Source organism: Scyliorhinus canicula, chromosome 3 (assembly GCF_902713615.1).
Source record: "Scyliorhinus canicula chromosome 3, sScyCan1.1, whole genome shotgun sequence".
NCBI lineage: Eukaryota > Metazoa > Chordata > Chondrichthyes > Carcharhiniformes > Scyliorhinidae > Scyliorhinus > Scyliorhinus canicula.
This window is the reverse complement of record NC_052148.1, coordinates 229,840,123-229,859,562: the sequence shown is the minus strand read 5'-3', so window position 1 is coordinate 229,859,562 and position 19,440 is coordinate 229,840,123. Positions and strand designations below refer to the sequence as shown.

Here is a 19,440-nt window from a genome sequence, read left to right as displayed (position 1 = left end):
CAAATGGAATATAATTTGAATAAGTGTAAAGTTATCCACTTTGGTAGAAAAAACAGGAAGAAAGAATATTCCTTAAACGGTGAGCAGTTGGGAATATTGGTGTCCTTATTCATGAGTCACTAAAACCTAGCATGCATGTGCAACAATCAACAAGGAGGGCAAATGGTATGTTGATCTTCATCGCAAGGGGATTTGAGTCCAGAAGTAAAGGTACCTTTCTGCAGTTGTTTAGAACGTTGGTGAGATCACATCTGAAATATTGTGCACAGTTTTGGTCTCCTTAACTAAGGAAATATATGATTGCCATTGAGGGACTGTAACAGAGGTTCACTAGACTAATCCCTGGGATGTCAAGATTGCCTTATAAGAAGAGACTGAGGAAACTGGGCCTGTACAGTTTCAAAGAATGAGGATGATCTCATTGAAACTTATAGACTGCTTACAAGGTGTTACAGGATGGATGTAGATAGGATGTTTCCCCTAGCTGGTGAGTCTAGAAGCAGGGAACACAGAAGCAGATCCCAGAAGGCTGTGGAAGCTCAATCTCTGAGCATGTTCAAAGCAAAAACAGATGAGAGTTCTGTTGTCTATTGACATCAATGGATATGGGGATACTGTTGGGAGTGGCGTTAAGGTAGATGATTTGATATAATCTAACTGAATGGCAGAACAGATCCAACAGGCTGAATGGACTACTCCTGCTCCTATGTTCCTATTTCCTAATGCTATCATCTTTTTGTGACATTTTGACAGCAAGAGCTATCCCCACAAACATAATTATATGCTGTGATAGCATTACACTTAGTACTAATTTTGCCCCTTTCTTTGATTGCTCCAGACTCCAGCCAGCATATTTAGCCTGATAAATAGATCTGAATAATTACAGTGTCCAACTACATATTTGGCAATTTTTCTAGTTTTTACTGGATGACATAAATATTTTTTAAAAATTAGGACAATGACTCAGTTGTGGGAAAATCAATACGTAAATTTAGTTTTTACAAAGCAGGAATTTTCACAATATCAACTTGCAAGTGGAGAGAGCAAAGATCACTTCACTTTATACAATGAGGGAATTAAAACATTTCTAATAATTTTCATTCGATACTTGACTTTTAATATAATTATCTTTAAACCTTTTGAACAATCAGAATATGCAATGAAGATTAGTTGGCTTTCCAATTTACTTCATTTGTGATACCCAACATGTCATGGGCCTTTCCTTGAGACTGATTGCATCATGTAGATTCAGGAAGTATAGAAACACAGAAGTAGGCCGGTCAGCCCCTCGAGTTTATTTTGCTATTCAATTCAATAGCAATTTAATTTTTGTTCATATCTTTTCCTACACTTATCCAATAACAATCTATAAACCACAATTTTGAAATGTTCAATTCACATGGTAGCCACACAAAGTTTTGTAAAATTATGATCTTTCACCGGCAATATTCTTATCTATTTCTTTCAATACTGTGGAGTGGAAATCATCAGACCACAAAGATTTACCTATCTCAAGTTTCATCTGTGTCTCCATTATATTTAAAAAAAACTTAAATAGATTTGCTAAATTTTTTCGCGAATATCTCTGTTCTCCATAAAATATAAATACAGAAAAAAACATTTGAAAATAGTTGTATTAAACTGAATCTGAAATCAGAAAAATGATTTGTCGTACCAGAGATATTAATTAATGTGGTTTCCATTTTGTTGTTAATTTTGATTGGTGTTTGATTATCAAACAATGAACCCCCTCCAGATCGTCTCATTCTGGACAAGCTGACTTTCACAAATTCAAGGTTAATACTCAGAGAATCCTTCCGGCCGGTGACAGAACTGGCTTCTTCGTCAACAGCACCTGCAGCATGAGAAATTAATCAATAAATTATTTACCTCTATTCTCTTTCCAATTTTTAAGCTATTCCATCTTGCAACTTCAGGTCTTTCCAAGTGGACTGATAACCTTTTATCCTCAGTACTGAAAATTCTTAAGGTTAACTTAAATTCTCTTTCTCCCTTTACCACCTTGCCAGAATTACTTGGCTAAGATCTGTAGCTCACCAAGTGAAGACTCACAGATGAGAATTCAAGCAGTACTACATCCTGATCTTCAGTTAACGTGGAAATTGAAATTTGTATTACATGTGTTGGTTTCCACAGCACTCCAGCAGTGCATTAGCTTCAACTACCGCAGTTGTTTGCAGAGCTAACAATTATACATGTTTGGCAAACGTTTATGTTAGAAAACATTTACAACCAGATGTAATAATATCATCATGAATCTAAAATAACCGTACCATTTCTGTACTTTTTCATAAAAAGAGTTCTAACACACTATGCGGAATTTTCCTATATTTTTTCAGAATGTCAGACTCTAACTGAAACCCGGCTTGTAGCTCTCCAGCTGCACAGCAGTTATTTGTCCAGATTTTGAGCCTCTCTGAAAAGAAAATTCAATGGGTGTGTTTTACGATGTTACTGTGGCGAGGGGGGGCCTGATCATACAGATCAAGACACCCCCAATCGGCACAGAAAATAACTCCCTCTCCATGGACACTAGGGACCCCCCTCACCACAAGTAACAGCATCGGGAGCTCTTCTCCCCCCCCCACAAACGTTGAATCTGGCAGTGCCAACTTGTGCCAGGGGCAGTGCTAGGGTATGTCCCTCTTCCCTGGGGGCTATACACACCTTGGTGCCTCTGAAGGGGAGGGGAGAAAAGTCCCCTCGACTGATTCGCGCTTTTCAGAACAGGATGCAAACGTCGGCAATGTGACACCATGTCGATGAGGTAATAATATTCAGTGGGGGGGGAGAAAGAGAGGAAATCATGTGGCGGGGGAGGGGGGTGGAGAATTGTTAAGTATATTAAGAAGTATTTAAATCTGGTTCCTGCCCTTTTTGGGTGTGAACCTCGTTACGTCACCGGCGAGGAGTATGGAAAATCGCGTTTTCTAATTCTTGTAGGATTTTCCACCCACGTCACCATTCTTGCTGATGGCTATACAAACCGAAAATCACCCCCAAGGTTTGGACAAGTACTAATTATAATGGAAACCATCAAGAACTAGAATGCAAATTTTATAACAACTAATTGTACAATTCAAAACTTTTACCACGTCCAGCAAAAATATTAGCACAGACCAGATCTTATAAAAGCATTACAGTAACAATCAGACATAAGCAGCAGAAATAATATTGGGTTCTTGTACCTGGAGCACTTGATCCAGGAGTCAGACCAGTAACTGTTTTCTGCTTGCCCGTTCCATATGGGTGAAAAACATACAGAGAGAAATCTGACATGCAAGCGGTAAAGCTCAAGCCTGATGCAGTTGTACTAGAGTAAGAAAGATCAGATTGACTACTGCTATGTCGGCTTCTTCCAAGAGGGCTTCCAAATCCACTTGATGTACCTTCAAAAGAGAAATTAGTTGATGAACATAGAATGTAAATGATCACAGACATTTATATTCCTAAGTCTAGTTTATGCTTGTTATTTTATTTTGGGTATGAGCTTTAAAATACTTTATTAAATCAATGCAATAACTTTTCATTTTTCTTAAGCCTGAAAATTCTTTAATCAATGATTATCACATTTGTTGAATAGTTATAAATCAACACAGTGAGATCACTCACTTTAAGTGAATGAGCACCTTTGCTTTAGAAAAATAAAATTTCCAACATATAACAAGCCAGGAAAACTGTGAAAAATAAACTTGTTAAAGGCGGCAGGATTGCTTGAGATAGTGAAGTTGGAGAAGCTACGGATGCCTCCATAAAGAGAAGGCTGAGAGAAGATTTGAAAGAGGTGTTCACAACCATGATGGGTCTTGACAGAGTAGATGGTGAAAACTGTTCCCCATTGGTGGAAGGGTTGAGAACAAGAGGACACAGATCTAAGATATTTGCAAAACAAATGGCAGTATGAAGACCATAAGACCAAGGAGCAGAATTAGGCCACTCGGCCCATCGAGTCTGCTCCATCATTCAATCATAGCTGTTATTTTTTCATCCCCATTCTCCTGCCTTCTCCCCATAACCTCGATCTCCTTATTGATCAAAAACCTATCTATCTCTGTTTTGAAGACACTCAGTAATTTGGCCTCCACAGCAAAGAGTTCCACAGATTCACCACCGTCTGGCTGAAGTAATTCCTCCTCATCTCTGTTTTAAAGGATTGTCCCTTTAAAAAAGAAATTTTTTTTTGTGGTTAGGATCGGAAATGCCCAAGAATGTGGTGGCGGCAGATTCAACAGTGGCTTTCAAAGGCAAATTTCCTATGGGAAAGGGAGGTAAGTAGGGTTAGTTAAGTTGCTCTCGTAGAGAGTCAGTACAGACTCAACAGGACAAATGGCCTCCGCCTGTACTGTAACTATTCTGTAATTGTATATTTTTATTATTTATATATGGGATACGGGTGTTACTGGCTCGGCCAACATTTGTTTCCCACTCCCAATTGCTTTGAGAAGGTGATGGTGGGCCACTTTCTTGAACTGCTTCAGTCTATATGGCTCACAAACTTGTCAGGAAGAGGGTTCCATGCTTTTGATCCATTGAACAGTAATTTAGTTCCAAGTCAGGGTGGTGCGCGACTTCAAGGGCAATTTGCCATCCGTGGTGTCCCCATGTCTCTTCTGCTTTTGTACTTTCAGCTGCTGGAGGTTGCAGGCTTGGAAGGTGAAGCCAAAGGAGTTTTGATGAGTTGACGGAGTGCATCTTGTCGATGGTACACACTATTGTCACTGTGTATCAGTAGTGGGAAGAATGAAGACTCCTCAGGTGGTGGTCGAGTGCTGATCAAGTGGGATGTCACTTGCCACTTATCAACCCAAGCCAAAATATTTTCAGGTCCAGCAGCAAAGTCCTGGGGATAAGGTGATTAGTCTAAAAAGACCACAACCATCTTTCTTTGTGCCAGTGTTACCTTTAAGCTTTTATTTGGGACTGCATCTAGTTATGTTTGGTCATCTTTAATTTTGTTTAAATAAAAGCGCATTGAATAGAATAAAACTTACTTTTGCTGGGCCATCAAAAGTACATATTGGGGACGGCACATGGCACAGTGGTTAGCACTGGGACTACGGCGCTGAGGACCCGGGTTCGAATCCCGGCCCTGGATCACTGTCCATGTGGAGTTTGCACAATCACCCCGTGTCTGGGTTTCACCCCCACAACCCACAGATGTGCAGGTTAGGTAGATTGGCCACACTAAATTGCCCCTTAATTGGAAAAAAAAAAATTGGGTACCGTAAAGTTTAAAAAAAAGTACATATTGGACGAGATCGTCCAGCTGTTCATGTCAGCAGGATCTGCTGGTCCTGATGACAGCACACCCCCACTGTGGGTGCCCTGGCGATACAGGGTGGATTTAATAGGAAATGCCATTGGCAGAGGCAGGGCCAGAAGGTCTCGCCACTGGCCAAAGGTGGGCTGCCTCCGGCCGCTGAGAAACACACTACATGGAGGCCAGAGAATCTCACCTATTATTCATATCTCTTTGTGTTTGAAGTAGCTATATATCATATTGGCTCAGTGATAGCATTCTTGCCTGTCAGACGGTTATGGGTATGAGCGGCACCTCAGACAGTCACAGTGAAATTCTAGTTTCTAAATACTGGATTTGCATAAGTATACTTATGTCCAATTGAGACAAGGCTCCCATAATTCCAACAAGCAGGAGATCAGAGTTCTGCTCCCTGAACACTGGGTTGTCAAAGCTGAGAGTGGATGTCTAACCACCAATCACATCTGGTTTCCTCGATGAATAAATTACTCAGTTGCAGACGCAACTCTGAGCTCAAAATGTAGGATGTAAAGCACTGAAAGAAACAAGTTTCTTCCTGTGCCATGGATATTAACCATGATGTGGAGATGCCGGCGTTGGACTGGGGTGAGCACAGTAAGAAGTCTTACAACACCAGGTTAAAGTCCAACAGGTTTGTTTCGAATCATAGCTTTGAATGTATCGTCTTGCATCTTTGATTTTGTCCACATATATGTTTCTGGAACCCACCTCTTCATTCGCCTGAGGAAGGAGTAGTGCTCCGAAAGCTAGAGATTCGAAAAAAACCTGTTGGATTTAACCTGGTGTTGTAAGACTTCTTACTATAGATATTAACAGAATATACAGCACAGCGATAGAATTGGTTAAAAGCTAGAGACACAAGTCAGAGAGGACAAAGGACTGAATTTTATGGCTTAAATTAACTTTCTTGTTCTAGAATTTGATGTGAAATGCCTTTATAATTGGTAAGAAAGCAACAATAATTATTTTTCATTGTTCAACTGGCTCAAGACTTAAATATTGTAGGATATTTTGTGTCCATCAGCAAGAAAAAGTAACTTAGAACCACATATCTCAGAAGTCTACTTTTGAGGTTAAATGACATTGCTTCCTTCACTGTATAAATATAGTTCCCAAATATATTTGGGATCCAACTCAAGTTCTTGACCCAGACGAAGCATAATAAAACAGATGCATGACACCTTTCAATGCTTTATTTTAACAAACGCTGATTCAGTGTCTGCCACTGGCATGTTCATAGTAATCATAGAATTTACAGTGCAGAAGGAGGCCATTCAGCCCATCGAGTCTGCACCGGCCCTTGGAAAGAGCAGCCCACTTAAGCCCACGCCTCCACCCTATTCCCGTAACCCTGTAACCCCACCTAACCTTTTTAGACACTCATGTGGCTTCCACAGTTCCAGGATAGCATTTTCATTACAGTGGAAGATAAGGGAATTTTAACTCATCAAATACTGGATGTCAGACAAGGAGACTGACAAATCAGAGTAATGGACGGATCAAAAGGTTTGGTGGCATGGTAGAGCTGGATACCGTCACCTACGCAAAACAATTGTTAATGCTGCCACCACATTTTTGGAAGTCCAGGTCTACTATAGTATCCTTGTCCCCAACATTATAAAGTCTGGCTTTGAAGCACTAAAGCTCATGAAATTGGTTCTGTTCTGTCAGGCTTTGACCATAATTCTCTCAGCTCAAGTGAGGTTCTAAAAAAGGACATTGTCCAACACGTCAAGCTCATTTTCATATTTCTCTCACCTTCAAGAAATAATATTGATACACTGATGCATTTTAAACAATCAGACTAAATAATTCTGTGGATATCAAACAGGTGAAGTTAATTAACCAGTATCCTAATCAGAGAATGGGCAGTAATGGTTTCAATCAACTATTTAAGTGGGCTTAGTGGAAGGTCAAAAAGGAATGTTTGACACAAGCATTTTTATGTTAGAAGGCACAATTGTCCTCATCCTTAAACAGACACATCATGAAGTGATTGTGAAGGAATAACTCACTATGTAACTGCTGAACACTGGTGGTGGTTTGGTATGCTTCATGAAACTCACCATCAAGTTTGACCTAAGCTGTTGTGTGTTCCTGAAGTTAGATGGCAGCTTTGGCCAATGTTACAGATTGCTACAGTTGGGCAAAAAGATAACTACTGAGGTTGAAGAGTGCAGCAACAGGATTGAAAATGCCTGCATAAATAACTGGAATGGACTGCTTATTTAATACCGGAAAATAATTACTGTCAACAGCTTGAAAAGAATGAGAAGAAAAGCATCTCATCACACAGACTAGATTTTGAAGCAGAACCAGAAGCAAAAAATAAAGGAACGTGAGAAAGGTCTGTTCATAAGCCTTGCTGGACATAAAATAAAATAAAAGGAAAACTTTGGCTGCAACAGCTGAAATGTTAGAAAAATATCTCTTTTGAAATACAGAACATTTAAAGAAGCCCGCTGGAGTCTTTAGGCTAGTTTGGGATGGTACCTGATGTCATAAATTTAAATTGACATCTTGCATCTGGTGTGAAATGAAGCTAGTTGCTGTTGATTGTCCTTAAAGCTTATCGCAGTTAGCCTGTCATGAGAGATCTTTGGTCAGGACTTTGCAGTACTCGACAGCTTCATGAATCACGATAGTTCAGGTCTCCTCTGCAAATGGAGAATGATTTACATGTGCCATTGTTAACCATGACAACAATGGGCTGGATTCTTCGGCCGCACCTGCCCAAGATCACCACAGACGGGCACTGACCATGTAAAAGTCCACTGACATTGGGCAGGAATTTCTGGTCGCCGGGTGGGCGCGGCTGAAGAATTCTGTCCAAAAACTCTGAAGTGAGGATTAGGCATACCCACCTTATTGATATCGGCAAATAAATAGTTGTTTTCTGAAAAGCATTCAAAATATTTTACTTGTAATACTTTCATGTTACACATGGATTGGAGCGGTTCAAGGTGGTCAAACTAGTGACGCCCACATGCCATGAATGAATGAATAAAATTAGTGGTGGCAAAACGGGGTTCTTCAATCAAATAAATTGAAGAACAAACAGCAAATACAATCTCGAACATAGGCTGACAATACATACACTCTGCTGTTGAATTATAATGTCACATTCTCACAAAATTGTGAAAGCAAGTAATATCAGGATTAGGAGAAAAACAAGTATAAGTGGCCACAGAGAGTATGAGGTCCACTTATATATTGTAAAAATGGGAAATCCACAAGCAATGAACCAAGGGTTAATACAGTTTCCTCATGTTATTGTTCAACTCCTCCTATAACATGCAGAGATGAGTTCCTGCTCTTTTACGACTTTACCTACATACCTGTTTTGTTAGTAGCAGTTTTTAATACTGTTTGAGCAAGCAGTGAAGTGGCGCTGGCAGACACCTGAGCTCCATCAAATGTATGCGAGAAACCCAAGCTTTCCAGGTCACTTCTATTCGATGAGAACACTAAGTCCAGTGAAGGCAATTTTAACATGCATTCCACCCTTGATACAGGTAAACAGCTGAACTTAATCTGTGAAGGCTACAGGGTACAAAGAAAAAGTGGGATTTGGAGGTGTGTGAATCAATGAAAACATATTTTATTAATTAAAAAAAACTATAATGTAAGACTACCAAAATTAAACAATAAAAGTTACACTGATTAAATAGGAGATCTTGTGTGGTGCTGCTTATTGGTAATTCAGAGCCTTAATTATGTTCACTGATGCCCAGCAGTGGACTACAGCAACCTAAAACAAAAGTGGTTCACTGATCAGTCTAATAAAACAAATTTAACAACGAAACATAATTTATGACTGTCAAGGTAAAAACTATTACACAGTTTATCAACATAAATAAACATATTGGTGGTCAGCGTTGAAGCAACAGGACTTATCACTGACCTCAAGGAAAGCTGCGTACTGTCATGTGAGAATACATTTAGGAAATGGGTGTTTACTACTGCAGTGATGTCAGAGAGTGGGTGGAGCTGGGCTGTCAGCTTTTTACTTTTGTTTTAGGCTGTTTACTGCAGGGCGTGTTTTAGTTTCATTTTCAGTGTTGGAGCTAAAGCCAGACCAAGCAGGTGTACTGCTGTTCTCTCTGCCATCAAAAGACTATCTCTTGATCATTTGGCGAATTCGGAATTATAAATGTTTTCAGTAGTGACTTTAACCTGATGAGCTTCTGTTAAAGGTTTTGTTTTTAAGTCACATGGTTGTGAAAAGGAAAGCTTAAAGGATTACTTAGTGTTGAAGTCTTTAGGGGTGTATTTGAATTGATGGTTGCTAAGATGTTCACTGTATGTTTTAAAAAGGTTAACTTGCGTTTATAGAATAAACATTGTTTTGCTTTAAAAAATACTTTTCCATTTCTGCTGTACCACACCTATAGTGTGGGCCGTCTGCTCCCCATACCACAATCTAATAAAAGTTGTGGGTCAGGTGAACTCCATGATACACTTTGGGGTTCTCTAAACCCTGGCCCATAACACTACAAAGATCTGGCTGGAATGTTCTCTTTTTATGGCTGTGTACAAATTCATGAGGGAAAAGCTGTGTAAAGCCTGGCGGCTGCATTGCCGGTTTTTCCCTTTACCCCCTGTATTTTTTGACAGATAGACAAAATAAATCCTGAAGGCAGGTCCCACGACATCACGTTGGCGGGGTAGACTCTGAATTAGCCTTATCCACACGCAACCTCGGCACCCCAATCTGAAAAAAAAAAGTATTCCCCCTCTCCCCCCGCCCTCACAGGCGCTCCCCACCATGGAAATGGGACCCCCCCTTGCCCTCGCTCATGGATATGGGATCCCATCCCCCATGTACACAGGACCCTCTCCAATGGACCCATAACTGCCTCTTCTCCCACAGAACCCCCCCAGCGATAGACACAGGATTTCCCCCCCCCCCCCTTCGAGGGAACCCCCACCACCCCAAACCTCCCCAATGGAAGCACTCTCTGGCAGTGCTGGGCTCTGCTCTTGGGCTGCCAGGGGAACTTCTCTATTCTCCTCTAGCTGCATGTCACCAACTGCTGTAAACTAAACAACAGAGGAAGCTCTTTTCCTAACAAGGGCTTCTAGTTGCTAAGCAACTATATCCCCATCACAGTTGGACTTAATCAACGTCCCACACATACCCTTTGCCCATTGAGGATCTACCCTTCCAGGCACAGAAGCATTAAATTAAACCCACCTAAAATTATATCTTATTTCTAATGTTTGCCAATACAAATATAAATCCCTTAAAACTACCTTTGGTTTCCTAACACAAGACATGACCCTCTCCCCCCTTGGTGCGGGCTTTACTTACCTGTGTGCCCTCGATGGGTTGTCTTCACCAGGGCCCTGTTTATCCAGACCTGCCAGCGTGATATCATCTTGTGGGGGGGTGGGGGGAAATTCGTTACGTGGGGAGGCCCACTAGTGACATTTAAACATATGGTAATGGGATTCCCAACCTTTCATTGCAGGGACTATCTCAGTGGGAAGTCCAGCCGGCGTAAATGCAGTTTCAGGACTCCCGTTGGATTTTCTGCCCTCTTGCTTTTGTGCCCGCCAGAACCCCCCCCCCCCCCCCCCCCCCCCCCAGTGATCTCTGGAGGGTGGACTTCCCCTTTCCTGGTGCCAATTCAAATCTGGTGCTCAGTCAAAGGGATCACAAAGTGTTGAGAAAGTGATCTCATCAAGCAGGGGAAGCATCCAATTATATTGATGTATTCCAACTGCCAGCAAAACAGCAAGTCAAAAACCATCTGAACCTTTCATTCTGAATTATCAAATTTACCCAGTGAAATCCTGCCTCCATGTCTAATTTTGCTCTCCCAAAGTCCAGGTAAGGTTTCAACATCAGAACTGAAGCAAATTTCAATCATCAGGCACACAGAGAGGGGCAAAGGAGTAGAAGAAACAATAATGTGTAACACAGGCAACTGTATAGTTATCAATATTGATTTAGGGCCACCCTGCCAAATGCTACTACCAAGTTTACAAACAAAACCAAGGTAACTGTGACAAAGATAAACCATTCCTCCTCATCTACATACTGCCCCTTGGTAATATCTGAAAACAGTGTCCATTTCCACTGACAGCACACAATTATACCTCATTACCACCTCACTTAATCCTTTCACTGCCTCCAAATTACCAGACTGCTTTTACAACTAACACGTGGTACTGAGCAGATATATCCTTCAAATAGATATTAGAAAACCCAAAGTCATTGTCTTCCAACCCCATCACAAACTGTATTCACGAGCTACCAACTCCGTCAACTCTGGGCGGGATTCTCCTGCAACTGGCCGGATGCTCCCACACCGGCGCCAAGAGCGCGTGAGCCACTCCGGCGTCGGGCTCCCTGGAAGTTGCGGAATCGCGCCAAACAGCGGCGAAGGGCTGCCGTGGGCTGGCGCCGGCGGGTTTCCTGCGCATGCGCAGGGGGTTTCTTCTCTGCGCCGGCCATTCTGGGGCCCTACAGAGGCCGGTGGGGAGGGAAAGAGTGCCCCCATGGCACAGGCCCGCCCGCAGATCGGTGGGCCCCGATTGCGGGCCAGGCCACCGTGGGGGGGCCCGCCAGGGCCGGATCCACCCCCCACCCCCACCCGAGGACTCCGTTAGCCACCCTCCAAGCCAGATCTCGCCGGGATGAACCATGTCCTTTTCACGCAGGCTTGACTGTCCGAAAACGGCTGCTCGGCCCATTGGGGCCGGGAGAATTGCCGGCGGGGGGGGTGTTGCCAACGGCCCCAGCCTGGCGCAGCGTAAACCCCGCCCAAAAACCGGTACTGGAGAATTCGGCAGTCGGTGTCGGAGCACCGGGGCAGGATTCACGCCCGCCCTGTATCTTTAACTACAACAACTTGTATTTATATACCACTTTTAACAATAAAAAAGGTCTTGAGGAACTTTTCAGGAGCATTTTACAACAAAATTTGACACTGAGCTACACAGGCGATATGAGAGCATTTAGCAAACCGTTTGGTCAAAGAGGTAGGTTTTAAACAGCATTTTAAAGAAGGAAAGTGAGGTAGAGAGACGGCAAGGCAGAGAGGTGCAGGGGTTTAGGGAGGGAATTTGAGAGTTTGGGGTCTAGGCAGCTGAAGGGAGGCCCACTGATTTTTAAAAAAAATTTAGTGTACCCAATTATACATTTTTTGCAATTAAGGGGCAATTTAGCGTGGCCAATACACCTAACCTGTACATCTTTGGGTTGTGGGGATGAAATCCATGCAGACATGAGGAGAATGTGCAAAGTCCACACGGACAGTGACCCAGGGCCGGGATTTATACCAGGGTCCTCAGCGCCGCAGTCCAAGTGCTATCCACTGCGCCACATGCCGCCCTTGCCCACTGATGGTGGAACAATTAAAACCATGGATGTTCAAGAGGCCAGTATTAGCTAAGGCAACCATCTTGGAGGATTGAGGGAGAAGATTACAGTGAACATGAACCCAAGGAAGGATGGATTTGAAAACAAGGATGAAAATTTGAATTGAGGCATTGTTTAACCTGGATGATAGATAAACAGGGGGCTCGAGTGCAAATAAGGACATCGGCAGCAGAGTTTTGATTATCTCAAGTTTACAAGCGTGAAATGCCATAATCAACTCGAGAGGTTGCAATGTGATGTGGAGGTGCTGGTGTTGGACATAGTAAGAAGTCTTATAACACCAGGTTAAAGTCCAACTGGTTTGTTTTGAATCACTAGCTAGTGGAGCGCATCTCCTTCCTCAGGATTCACTTGAGGAAAGAGCTGCGCTCCAAAAGTTAGTTATTCAAAACAAACCTGTTGGATTTTAACCTGGTGTTGGTACAATGACATGGAAGAGTAACTGTGGAATGGGCGAGGACAAAAGACTATGGGCGCGATCTACCAGACGTGTCGCGCTCGACCGGGAGTGTGAGGTGATGCTGGGTGAAGCTTCCCGCGGGCTTCCGGTAGCCAGGATGCCTTGCGACATCTACCTAGATCTCGTGAGGGGGTCAGGATCAGTACCCATCCATAATGGGCGTGACCAAGCTGCGCTCGCTTAAATTGGTTTTATACCTAGGGCGGCATGGTGGCGCAGTGGTTTGCACTGCTGCCTATGCGCTGAGGACCCGGGTCCGATGCCAGCCCGGGTTACGCCCTGTATGGAGTTTGCACATTCTCCCCGTGTCTGCCTGGGTTCACCCCCACAACTAAAAGATGTGCAGGTTAGATAGATTGGCCACGCTAAATTGCCCCTTAATTGGAAAAAATAATAATTGAGTACTCTAAATTTTTTTTTTTAAGTTGGTTTTATACTGACCTCAGCGAGCTCACCCAGGATCTACTGCACCCACCCCCGCCCCAGGGAAGCCTCAATTAAGCACCGTTCAGTATGGGGGTGTCTCCCGAGCCATTGGAAGCCTGTGTGGTGTGGGATAGGGCATGGTGGCCCCCAGCCCTCCTCCTGGAATGTGGGCACCTTTGCACTGCAAGGCTGGCAACCTGGCACTGTCACTGTTGCACTGCCGAAGTGGCACTGCCAAGGTTCAGGACTTGAGGGGGACCGTGTCCATGAAAGGAGGGTGGAGGGAGGGAGGTATGGTGTGGGGTGGGGTGCAGAGCAGGTAACTAGGGACTTCTAGAAAGTTTGGGGGGGGGAGTTGAAGGATGGGGGGTCTGGAAGAGGAGGGCCTGTAAGTGGCATGGGGGCCTGAAGAGGGGGGCCCCAGGTCTGGCCAGTGAGTTCAGCTTCCCAGTGATGAAAATCATTCTGAGTGTGGGCTAAACTGCTGAGAAACTCCCCAGGGTCCAGAAAAGTGACTTAAGTGAGGTTAGATAGCGGTGGGGAACTCACCAACAGAGCTGGCGGGAAACAAATTCTTATGGTGTGATCCAACAGCTATTCTGAGCCTGAAAAGCAGCTCACCACGGCGCAGCGTGGCCGAAAGAAGCTGGGAGACCCCATTTGGACGGTCTACACCTGAACCAAGTTGGGGCCGATGTCCTTCCGAGCTGCATAACTAGGGAAATAGAGGGAGTTTTAAATTAAACAGTGGGGACATGAGTTCAAATTTGGGAAGATGTAGTTAACCAAAAAGTAGAGTAGAGAGAAGGCAAGAGAGAAAATGACCAATATGGGAAATGATAAACAGACCATAACAGGAAGGGACAGAGAGTACAAATCTAAGAGTGAATCAGCAGACAAGGCTAGAACATAGAACATAGAACAGTACAGCACAGAACAGGCCCTTCGGCCCTCAATGTTGTGCCGAGCCATGATCACCCTACTCAAACCCACGTATCCACCCTATACCCGTAACCCAACAACCTCCCCCTTAACCCTACTTTTATTAGGACACTACGGGCAATTTAGCATGGCCAATCCACCTAACCCGCACATCTTTGGACTGTGGGAGGAAACCGGAGCACCCGGAGGAAACCCACGCACACAGGGGGAGGACGTGCAGACTCCACACAGACAGTGACCCAGCCGGAAATCGAACCTGGGACCCTGGAGCTGTGAAGCATTTATGCTAACCACCATGCTACCCTGCTAGATGCTAAAATATTAATAAAAGACTAAAGGCTCTGTATCTGAATGCATGTAACATTGAAACCAAAACAGATGAACTGATAGCGCATATAAAAAGTAATAAGTATGATCTGATAGCTATTACAGAGAAATAAATTGGGACCTGACTATTGAGGCGTATGCAACATTTAGGGAGGACAGGAGGTTAATAACAGGTAGAAGGATGACTCTGTGAATTAATCATGGTATTAGCATATGAGAGAAGGATGACCTAAGTTCAGGAAACCAGGATGTAGAAGTGGTTTGGGTTGCAATGAGAAATTATAAAGACAAGGGCTGGGATTCTCCGAAATCCCGGCGAAGTGTTGATGCCGGTGTCAAAACCGGCACAAGCGACGCCGACCCAGGCATTCACCCTTTCCTAGGGGGCTATAACGGTGGCGAAGTGCTGTGCGCTCGAAAGCCGGCGCGCCACGGCCAGTGCGGGTCCGCGCATGCGCACCACGGCCGGCGTGGGTCCGCGCATGTGTGTGGGTTGCTGTCTCCGCGCCGGCCCCCAGGCAATATGGCGGAGGAACATAAGCACCCCCCCCCCCCCGGGAGTTAGCCCGCCCGCCGATCGGAAGGGCCCGATCGCGGGCCTGGCGACCGGGGAGGCTCTCCCCTCTCGGAGTCGGATCCCCCCACTAGGGCGGCCCCCGCAGCCAGAACTCAGAGGTCCTGCCAGGTGGGACCATACGTAACCCACGCCGGCGGGACTTGGAGGGCACTCAGCCCATCGAGCACGGAGAATTGCCGGGGGGGGGGGGGGGGGGGGGGGGGGGGGTGGAGGGAAAGGGGGGGCGCTTTCAACGGCCCCCGACCAGCACAGCGGCAACCGCGTGGGCACGATTGCTGCCGATTCTCCGGTCGCCGGAGAATCAGCAGCCCGGCGTGGCATGATTCTCACACCCCCCTGTATATTCTCCGACCTGGCCGGAGAATCCCGGCCAAGAAGTTACTTGCGGGAGTGGTGTACAGGCATCTAATTATAATGAATGCATCCAAGACTAGTGTTTTAAACTTAAATAAGGGCAATTATGTGGGCATGAAAGCGGAGCTTGCTAAAATGAACTGGCAACTGTGTTTAAGGGATAGATAAATAGTTGTTCAGTGGCAAACATTTAAAGAGATATTGCAGAATACACAGAATAGACACATTCCAATGAGAAAGAAAAATTCCAAGGGGAGGGCCCATCATCAGTGATTAACTAAAAAAGTTAAAGACAGTATTAAATTTGAAGAAAATGCATATATTTGCGCAAAGACGTGTGTGACAGATCAGAAGATTTGGAAGAATATAAAGAAAATCAAAGAATGACAAAAAGATAGATACGGAGGGGGAAAACTAAATATCGGGAGAAAGCTAACCAGTAATATAAAGGGGGACAATAAGAGTTTCTATACATACATAAATAGGAAAAGAGTTAACAAAGTGAGCATTGGTCCGATAAAAAGTACATCTGGGAATCGGTAATGGAAAGCAGGTCTACAGCAGATGAATTAAATAGATACTTTGCATCTGTCTCCACTATAAAGTCACGAGTAACATCTTAGAAATAGCTGTAAATCATGAAATGGAAGAGAGGGAGGCACTAAAGAAAATTGCAATTCTCAGGTAAGCGGTATTGAGCAAATTGTAGGGTCTGGATGCTGACAAATTCCTGGCATGGATGGCCTTCACCCTAAGGTCTTGAAAGAAATGGGCAATGAGATAGTTGATGCATTGATTTTAATTTTCCAAAATTACCTAGATTTGGGGAAGGTCCCATTAGATTAGAAGATAGCAAATGTAAGTCCTTCATTCAAAATTATAGCAGGTCACTTGGAAAAATAGAAGGCAATCAGGCAGAGGCAGCATGGTTTTGTGAAAGGGAAGTCATGTCAAACCAACTTATTGGAGTTCTTTAAAGGTGCTTTGGACAAAGAGGAACTGGTGAATGTACTTTACAAGGGCTGTTTAGCACACTGGGCTAAATCGTTGACTTTTACAGCAGACCAAGGCAGGCCAGCAGCACGGTTCGATTCCCGTAACAGCCTCCCCGAACAGGCGCCGGAATGTGGCGACTAGGGGCTTTTCACAGTAACTTCATTGACGCCTACTCGTGACAATAAGCGATTTTCATTTTCATTTCATTTCAATAAGCGATTTTCACTTAGATTTCCAGAAGGCATTTGATAAGATGCCACATCAAAACTTATTGTATAAAATAAAAATTCATGGCTTAGGGCTAACATAGTGGCATGGTTTGGAGATTGGCTAGTTGACAGAAAAGAGAGTGTTGGCATAAATGGGTATTTTTCTGGTTGGCAGAATGTGACAGGTGGCGTGCCACAGGGATCAGTGCTGGGGCCTCAACGTTTTTCAATTTATATAAAAGACATGGATGAAGGGGCTGAGGGCGTGGTTGCTAAAGTTGCTGACAACACAAAGTAAATTGTGAAGAGGAATAAGGAGGCTACAAAGGAACATACATAGGTTGTAAGTGGGCAAAACCCTGAAAATGGGAGTATAATGTGAGCAAATGTGAAATTTTAGCAGGAAGAATTAAAAAGCATTATTGGATTGGATTTGTTTCTTGTCACATGTACCGAGGTACAGTGAAAAGTATTTTTCTGCGAGCAGCTCAACAGATCATTAACAGAGTGTTATCATTTATTGTGAGGGTATTTGATTTAAAAAGTAGGGAGGTTATGCTTCAGTTGTACAGGGCATTGGTGATACCACATGTGGAGTAATGTGTATAGTATCGGTCTCCTTATTTATAGAATGATGTAAATGCATTTGAAGCAGTACTGAGAAGGTTTACTAGACTAACATTCATTGCAAGTGATAACCTGTCTACAATTAAACAGGTAAAAATGGAACCAGGAAAGAAGAGTCCCACCGAAATTGATCACGATGGAAAGGTCTTATTTAAGGATGTGGTGGTCAACCATATTAAATGCTACAGACAGGTCAAGAAGGGATAATTTAACTTTGCCATTGTTTTAGAATATCTCATTGTCCTAACAAAATCATTTAAAAATGATTTAGAAGATTTCAATTTCAGTTGAGACAGAAATAAAAATGGCATCTCAAACTACTTTGAACAAATTAATTCAGTGATTATGATTTGGTTTAATTGAAGCCATTCATACGCTTGCTTTCCTATCAGTTTATAAGATTGTTGCCAATCTTTAATTTCAGTGACTCAGTCCAAGGACTTCCATGAGCCAATGAGATGATACATTCTAGCCGAGATTTTTAATTATAGATTGCAAACTTCAGCAATATTTATCTTTTTTTGTAAATTTAGAATATTTTCTAATTTAATGTTTAACAAATAAATACTTCCAAGAAATCTTTATATTTGTTCCTGGAAAAGTGTGATAAATTCTTACCTGCACTCTTACATAAACTACAACATCCACTGGAAATGAGGAATACGATGATGTGGATGATGATACTAAAGATGTTGTTGATTCCTCCATTGCATCTTGAACTTCAAACTGACCCACATCTTCATCTTGGGAGCTAAGAGCTGTTGGAGTGAATCCACATTAATCAACAGTAAAGACTATATTACTTTCTTTAATCTCACTTTATATCTCAAATTAATATTTGCTTGGTCATACAGAACTCGAATATTGTTGAAAAGGGATACATGCTTTCTCCATGGTAACACCTCAGTGTTGACTTGACAACTAATCAGAACCCTTTTCTCCTGTAATGTAAATAGTTATGATCTTTTCAAATTTGGCATTGTTGCATTTGCCCTGATAAGTATAAGACAAATATCTTCAGCAACATGGCTCCCTTTTCAGCAATATACAAATTAGTATCCAAAATTTACATTTTATCAAAGGTTATCAATTTAAACCTTTAGTCTGCTCTGATGTTTAATGTAAAATAAATTAAATAATTTGTCACAATGTTGGAGTCAGTTTACAATTTGATAAAAGTTAGAATTATGAGGTACAGGCATAATATTTATGTATTTCTGGAAGTGTAATAAATGCAATAAGTAACTTCATTACAGTGTTAATGTAAGTCTACTTCTGACAATAATAAAGATTGCTATTATTAAATAATTCTCAGTACATCAATCCACATTTGAAGAACAGAAACACAGATGGAAGGAGGAAGGTGCAGAGAGGCACTACAGTCTTCTGAATGATTCTCTTATGGACTAACTGATCACTCTACGTATCCTCTGGGATACGTGGGCAGCACGGTAGCACAAGTGGATAGCACTGTGGTTTCACAGTGTCAGGATCCCAGGTTCAATTCCCCGCTGGGTCGTGCAGAATCTGCACATTCTCTCCGTGTCTGTGTGGGTTTCCTCCGGGTGCTCCAGTTTACTCCCACAGTCCAAAGACGTACAGGTTAGGCGGATTGGCCATGCTAAATTGCCTGTTGTGTCCAAAAAGGTTAGGAGGGGTTATTGGGTTACGGGGATAGGGCTTCTGTGGGTCAGTGTAGACTCGATGGGCCGAATGGCCTCCTTCTGCACTGTATGTTCTATGTTCTCTCTACTATATTCTGTGTGCTTCACCTGATATGTCCATGTATTTACATAGTGTATTTATCGTATGTCCTATGTTTTTCATGTA

The 19,440-nt window shown here is 43.1% G+C and overlaps 1 protein-coding gene across 12 annotated transcripts in view; it reads right to left on the bottom strand.

Moving 5' to 3' along the window:
- The window catches only part of kiaa1109 (KIAA1109 ortholog), a 534,122-nt gene that overhangs the window by 34,048 nt on the left and 480,634 nt on the right, over window positions 1-19,440 (bottom strand). For all 12 annotated transcript variants that reach the window (XM_038792378.1, XM_038792369.1, XM_038792381.1 and 9 more), the window contains 4 exons: window positions 18,229-18,368; window positions 8,641-8,845; window positions 3,210-3,410; window positions 1,676-1,855 (listed from right to left, as the gene is read on the bottom strand). In XM_038792378.1, the coding sequence (XP_038648306.1) occupies window positions 1,676-1,855; window positions 3,210-3,410; window positions 8,641-8,845; window positions 18,229-18,368 (726 nt within the window). The remainder of the gene's footprint in view (window positions 1-1,675; window positions 1,856-3,209; window positions 3,411-8,640; window positions 8,846-18,228; window positions 18,369-19,440) is intronic.